General features: G+C 42.1%; 1 protein-coding gene across 1 annotated transcript in view; it reads right to left on the bottom strand.

Moving 5' to 3' along the window:
- Positions 1-305: 305 nt before the first annotated feature.
- The window catches only part of LOC102829449 (chromosome-associated kinesin KIF4A-like), a gene marked incomplete at both ends in the record, with an annotated part of 43,619 nt that continues 36,161 nt past the window's right edge, over positions 306-7,763 (bottom strand). Inside the window, 4 exons of the mRNA XM_006877979.1 lie at positions 306-485; positions 1,012-1,110; positions 1,817-1,894; positions 3,009-3,116. Coding sequence (XP_006878041.1) covers positions 306-485; positions 1,012-1,110; positions 1,817-1,894; positions 3,009-3,116 — 465 coding nt within the window. The remainder of the gene's footprint in view (positions 486-1,011; positions 1,111-1,816; positions 1,895-3,008; positions 3,117-7,763) is intronic.

Raw genomic sequence — 7,763 nt, forward strand, 5'->3', positions numbered from 1 at the left:
TCATAGTACTTTCAGTGTAATAGATTATTATATAATCACTTTGAAACCAACCTCAATGAAATAGTATAGATCACTGCCTGTTCAGACTGGTAGAACCTAAGAACATGAAGACACCCAGGTTGTGTACTCAAGACAGTCCTTTACATTAGTCCCAGACTCTACAGAGCTGGCCAAACAACACTCCACCTTCTTCCCCTCTTCCCCAACTGTCAAACTGCACATTCCTAGAATCAGAGAGCTACTATCCTACTTTAGTAAATGCTAGTGATTAGAACTCCTGATAGAGTTGTGGAACTGGTTCCTACCCCTTGGATGTTCTTCTTGGACACCTTAACTAATTTTGCAGGCTTCCATTCCTCATCATCACTGTCACCATCACCATCACCATCCTCATGCTCATTCACAGACTGCTCTGAGCAATAATTTAGATCCTCGATGTCCATGCTTTGTTCCAAGAACTTTTCTTTAACACGGGAAGGTTTTGGCTAAGGAAAAAAGAAGTTTTGTATGATTATTTCATTAAAAATAAAAAGAAGTACATATGGCATGATATCTTCTTTGTAACTCTTGCCAGTTATATTCTTAGAGCAGACGTCTTCAAACTCCCTCATATATGTCCTACTTGACTTTACCAATCAGAAGAAATTCTGCTTTAGCCTTTGGCCTCATAGAGCTTTTGAAGAGACAGCAATGGGAGTCTGAGCCAACTGAGAGAGGAAGGGAGGGGATTCATGATATGATGAGATGGACAGCTGAACACTGCTCTTGTTCCTGATTCTCCTCTTCACTTGAGTTACACAATGCCTGTTGTGCATGGCCAAAGGTCAGCCTTCTGAGGAAGGATACTATTTTTTCTCAGAATTGTACTGTAGTTTTATCTGGGAATTCAAGGGAAATTGAGATGCTAGAATTTGAGAATTTAAACTCTCAACCTTTTATAAAATGGCTATTTCAACGTACTTACCACAAACCTTGGCTATAAAATGTTATCAGAGGCACTGAGCATTTTACCTTAGGCGGAATATATTCAAAAGAAGAATCTGGAGATAGAAGGGTAACCTTAGGAAGATGAGGTTTCTGTCTGCTGGCTACTTGGAGAAGAGTCAGTTTCTATTTGAAAAGAGACAAAGCATATAATGCAGGGTAGCTTGGAGTATTCATGGCTAAAACACAAAGATTCCCAATGTAGGCTGCATTGGCTAGCTCACTTTTAAACCATAGTAAAGTGAAGTAGGACTATAGTAGAGCAGGCTGAAGGACTCTCACGTTCCAAGATCAGCAGTAGATTCAGAAAAGGGCAAGTTAAAAAATTCATGTTTATATCAATTTGCAAAGGAGCCCTGGTGGCACTGTGGTTACAAGTGCTTAGTTGCTAACCAAAAGGTCAGCAATTTGAACCTATCAATCGCTATGGAGATATAGCAGTCTGCTTCCATCAAGATTTAAGAGCCTTGGAAACCTTATGGGGCAGTTCACTGTCCTATAGGGTCAGTATGAGTTGGAGTCAACACATTAGCAGTGGGTTTTAGTTTTTGAAATGCATACAATTATATCATATGACGGACTTCTGGTATGGCACTGTAGGATCAGCACTGGACTGTAAACCACAAGATCGGCCATTCAAACCCACCGGATGCTCCTCAGAAACCCTAGGCAGGGTCATTATGAGTTGGAACGGACTTAACAACACTTAACTACAACATATCATATGAAAACTCAATGTAGTTCTCATAAATAGAACCAAGTCATTATACTGAGTGCTGCTCCCAAGAGTTGGCCCAGGGCTTATCAAGTGAGTGGGAAACTGTATTATTACCTGCTTGACAACTTCATTTTCTTGGAGAAGTTGCTGGTTTTGCTCACATACTTCTCGCATCTTCTCAAGTTCTTCATCCTGTTTCCAGATAGTACAGTCATGATGTTGTTATTAAGTGCCATTGACTCAGTTCCAACACATAAAGACCCTGTATAGGGTTTCTGAGGAGTGGCTGGTGGGTTTGAACCACCAACCTTGTGGTTAGCAATCCACTGCTTATCCTGCAGTACCACATCAGGACTCCAGTACAGTCAGAGGTGGGTTGTTTGGGCACTAAATGTGGGTTACCAAACAACTCACGCAGTTGAAAACATACTACTGCCAAGCTTCTGGCAGCAAATGGTTTTTGTACAGTAGATGCTGGAATCCCCCCAAAATGGCTGATTCCTAGTTGCTAGGTTCCTTGAATGTAGGATTTGTTCCAATGCTCCCATCAACTCTGACCACACTCGTAGGAACCACAGGCTTGCCTTCCTTATTCTTTCCATCCGCTAGCCTCACATCCCTTATTTACAAAAAGATGCTAATTAAGAAACCCTCAGAGTTGGTTCTGTTTCCTTGAATTCTACACATGTTTCTAGTCAATCTTCAGAACACAAACTAGGCAGAATATTTGATACTCTAATAAGCCTGATTAAACTTCCTGGCACTTAAGACAATTGGATTCAAGCATGCTACCTTAACTAGTTTGGGTATGTCTTAGATGGAACATACCAAGGAAACTCTAGAGACTGATGATTTAGGAAAAAGATTCTGAGTTGGACTAAAACAGTACTCCAACATGCTACTAAAGGGTGTGGTGTTCTTAGACTCTGGAAGAAATTCAGACCCCAGGCATTTCATAAACACATTAGGTCTCAGCTAAGAAGAACAAGCTCAGATAGGTATAACTCTAGGATTCTAAATATTTATTGGATGATTTAACTTCCTCAACTATGTAGAGCTCAGTTGAGGCAAAGAATCAGGAGGCCTCAAAGTCTGAATGAAGTATGCAGTGCTGTTCCTGTACCAAAATCTAGGTTGTCCTGTGTGTGGCTACATGCCAAGTAGTCATAAATAGATCAAATAGGGCCAAAACATTATTATTATTAGTTAATTACTCTCTGCAGCACATGCAATGGTCTAAATCAGACAGGATTCTCAATCAGAGATGTGGAACCCATCTCTAGAGGCCTTTCCCTCATTATCATACCTGACACTTCAGTGTGTTCAGCAGCTGTTGTTCCTTTTCACTGACTGACTCCTCTAGCTGCTTCTCTGACATTCGGCTTTGCTGTAACTGGTTGAGAAGGTATAGCACCTAGAGAAAGATACAATCCAATGAGTGGCACCAAAAGGATAAGGGGATAAAAGAATTTCAGCTTAGTCCGAGTAGTAATACAGATGACTCCTCTGTGACTCAGAAGTAAAATGCTTCCTTTTTCTGTCATGGCTTCAAATAATAAGCACAATGCAAAAACGGTATGGGGGCAATGACTGACCTCCTCTAACTTCACAAGGAGGAGGAGAATTAAGATCATCAGCTTCATTGGCTCAAGGCTGATTCCAATGAGGTGGAGGTCAGACACAATTTCACCCTCCAACCTTTTAACCAATTCTGACACCAATCAGCCATTCCAAGGCACTCTGTACTTCTCTACCGAGTTTGGTAATTCGTTGCAATGGCCACACAGACAATAATCACAATTATGAGGTTTATTAGGGAAACGACTAGTTACAAATTCAGGATCAGAAATACTCAGGATACAGTTCTTCAGTCAGGAAAACCTCTTCTCAGCCATGCCCACATGCACACCTGTCTCTGTCCCAGTCTCTCAGCCATGTGGTCCCTTAGTCTTTGCCCTGTGCGCAAGTAAATGTTACAAAACTCTTTTAGCCCTGCAGATAAATGTCCAAAAGGCACTCCACTATTCCAGTAAGCCTTGGCCCAAAGGTATCTCAAAGCTAGAACCCTAGCTCCTGAGAAAAATGTCTAAGAGGCACCTCCTACTCTAGCAATCTGCTTGCCTGAAGGCACTCAACTTCCATGCTCTCTGGGTCAGGAAGCTCTCTGTCTTCTGTTGTTCTCCTGGTTCTGCTGCTGTTTCTCTGCTTCAGGCATCTTGAATCGCACTCCACTCCTGGTTCTTATTTCTTTTCTTTTCTTTTTTTTTTTAAAAATGAAAATGTGTCCTTTTATTCACTGGATTGCCTTTTTTTTTTTTTAATTGTGAATTATGTGTTAGTTTACATGGGTGAACATTAAATTCATCCTATCATATTTTGTTTCATTGCAATGATCACAATCCCCTGCATGCATCATCAAACACTCAAAGGGTACATCCCACATGCCTGTCCCCTGGCGGTCAGCACAAAGCCCCTCTCCCTCCGAGTCCAGAGTCACCAGCCACTCCTTCTCTCCACGTCACTGTCGTCGTCGTCGTCATCATCATCATCATCATCTCTGCCTCCATCCCTAAGTGTCACTGCCTCCCCAGACAGGGTCTCCCACTAAGATTTTCTCCCTTGATTGTTCCAGGGATCTTCACTCCTGGACTGCAAAATCAGCCACTCTCCTCCTTTTGTTATCAAACATTTCCATTTACCTTTCCAACACTCACTGTCAGAACTGATAGCAATCATTCCCTATTGAACCACAGGAGTCCTTTCCCCCTCACCTTTTATCAACCCCATCCAGACAGACTGGAAACAATCCAGTGGAGATTCTACCTTTCCCTGTATCTTCTGGAGCTAGGTTCCCTATTGAAAGCCTGTAAGCCAATCATTTCTTGCCTTTATAGTCCCTTCATTTTGGGTAGCCAATGTCTAAGTTCCTCATCTCTGTCGACCCAGTGTACCAAGGGGGTGGGAATGATACTCACTGTAGAGATTTGTCTGCTCTTTTGTCATACTGCATCTACAAGCATAGGTCAAGTTCATCCACTTGTAGTGGGTTACTCCTAACACCCCCCCCCCTTCTTTCTCCCTCTAGTCCTGTTCTGATCATCCAGCCATTGGTTCCAGGTCAAATGGGTACTATCTGCAAGTGTGGGTATTCTTGTGCATCTCCCCTCACTTCATATCAGGTGGATGCTTCACACTCCGTTCTAGTTCTCTGGGCCCATGTTCCTGCCCCTGGTCTCATCATACTGCTGGTTAACCAGATCTCAATCCAGGTTAATAGGAGTCTATTGAATGTGGTCAGACTTAGTTGACAACTTCATTGCTGTTTTCCCCCCACTTCCCCTTATCAGTGACCAAGGTGGTCAGCAGTAGGAACATATGCCTGCTAGTGTATTCATTCCATCGGAGTTTCAGTCTTGGAAGGAGGTTTGCCTTGAGAGGACCTGACCACTTGCCTTGATGGCTCCCTGGGGAATAATTTGCTTGTTCTTACAGTAGTCAGTTGGACTGCTACTGTTTTTCATTTTTTTCTGCTGGTCTTTCTTTCAAGAAGTATCTTCTGTTCTTCTAGCTGCTCCAGCCTAGTCTGCTTGTCCTTTTAAGTGGCAATGTCCCACCTCAGAAGATTCTGGACAGGGACCAGGATTCCACCTATGGTCTTGTGCAATGCAAAGGCTCTGCAGGGAGCCTCCTTCACTGGGCAAGTTCTAGTCCCATTTTAGGTATTCCAATCAGTTATAGGCTGAAGACGGACTTACAAGCTTTCTCTGGTGATGTTTCTGGCTATTCCTCTCTCTCCCTTCAAGTGTCTATTTTACAAGAGAAGGTAAGGGAAACCAAGATTCAAAAGACAGCCAAGCACCTTAACATCACTTCCCCACTTTTACCCATTCAAACCATGCCTAAATCTTTGTATCAATGAGCCTTGTTTTTCCATGTTTGTGCTTACATCGTTATTTATCTGTGTCCTATTTAGCCCATGTAAACCTTCCTAGCTATTCTGCCATCCACCTTATTTTCCTTCCCCCTTCCCATTCTAGTGTGTATGCTCCCCCCAGCACCCAAACTATCCTGTGTCTATTCCATACTCTGTGCTCCACTATTCTGTCTGGTTCTTATTTCTTGATGGTAGTGAGATATTCCTATTTGCTGCTGGGAAGGCTCATTTTAAGCCCAGTGGATGGCAAAACTGACCAATTCTATCATTAGGATTTTATTCACCTTATTTATATGGTCCTGACACTGCAGGATAGTGCACTGGACTGCAAGGTTGGTTTGAATTGCAAGTTCGGCAGTTCAAATTCACCAGCTGCTCCCCAGAAACACTATACAGGGTCACTATGAGTTGGAACTGACTTGATATCACTTAACAACAACCCCCCTACAAGGGCACCATGTTCCTTAGTTATATTATTAGCAAGGTATCCAATCACCTTGGTGGGCTACAATTACTTCACATTTGCATTGCTCCACTCAGCCATTTGGTGTGAGTTACAAAAAGACTATGGCTAGAAGGGCCTTATCAAGGAATTTGCTGCACTGCACATAGCTATGATGTTTATTTTATTAACATGTTAATTTTGAAAACTTACTCACGTAACTTCTCTATTTCAGATTTCTTATTTATAAAATTTAGAAGGAAACTACATGGCCTTTTGAAGGAACTACCACATACCTACCTGCCACTCGTCTGTCAGTTTGTCGCACTGGGGTGGCTTGTGAAATTTATGCCTCTAGTCTTTATCAGTCCAGTAAGTCAGGTCATTTTTTTGGAAATCTGAATTTCTATGCTCCTTTTCCTTTCTGACTGGTATTTTCAATTATGTCCTCAGTCAGAATGGTTGGTACTATCTGGGCACCATCTCAGTCAGTAGTGATAGTCTGGCACTATCAAGATCTTCTGATCTAAGGTTAGAAGAGGCTGTAGTTTGTGCAGATTATTATTTTTGTGAACTAGATTCTTCCTTTAGTCTTTGATTTTCTTCACTCTCTTTTACTCCTGGTGTGGTGCTGTAGGACAAGCACTGGACTGCTATCCAAAAGGCTGGCAGTTCAAACTCATCAGTTGCTCTTTGGAAACCCTATACAGGGTCGCTATGAGTCAGAATTGCCTGAATAGATAGCACTTAACAACACCAACTTTTACTCCAGATGAGAAAAGACAAGTAGGTGTATTTTAGATGGCTGACTATAAACTTTTAAGATCCCAGGCATTACTTACCAAACTTGGGTATAAAACATTCATTTTATAAACATGTGATATAAATTGACTAAAATATCTTACAAGATTATGGTTCTAAGACAAACTTCAACCAATAAACCAATTCCACAAGTTGTTTGGGTTTGTCTAGGAAGTCTCGGTAACTGTGGCCTCTATGTACTTTTATATTTATGGGTATATATGTAGCACACGCACCACTCGTCTGTCAGTTTGTCCTATTGTGGTGGCTTGAGAGCTGCTGTGATTCTGAAAGTTATTCCGGTAATACAAATAAGAGCAGGGTCACCCATGGTGGAGAGGTTTCAGATGAGCTTCCAGATGAAGATAGACTAGGCAGAAAGAGTGATGAACTACTTTAGAATATTTAGTCACTGAAAACCTTATGAATAGCAGAGCAACATTGTCAGATATAGTGCTGGAAAAAGAGCCCCTGAGGATGGAAGGCACTTAAAATGTGACTGGGAAAGAGCTGCCTCCTCAAAGTAGATTTGACCGTGATGATGTGAATGGAGTAAAGCCTGTGGGAGAGAAGCCCGCGGGACGTTTACTTGCTGATAGAGCACAACTCAAAATGAAGAGAAACAGTTGTAAACATTCACTGAAAATTGGAACATGGGATATACGAAAGATGAATCTGGGAAAATTGGAAGTTGTCAAAAATGAAATGGAACTCATAAACATCGATATCTTAGGCATTGTTGTTGTTAAGTACTGTGGAGTCGGTTCCGACTCATAGTGACCCTGCACAGGGTTTCTGAGGCTGTAAATCTGTGGGAGCAGAACGCCTCATCTTTCTCCCGTGGAACCGCTGGTAGTTTTGAACTGCCGACCTTGAGGTTAGCA

Source organism: Chrysochloris asiatica, unplaced genomic scaffold, assembly GCF_000296735.1.
Source record: "Chrysochloris asiatica unplaced genomic scaffold, ChrAsi1.0 scaffold00747, whole genome shotgun sequence".
Lineage (NCBI taxonomy): Eukaryota > Metazoa > Chordata > Mammalia > Afrosoricida > Chrysochloridae > Chrysochloris > Chrysochloris asiatica.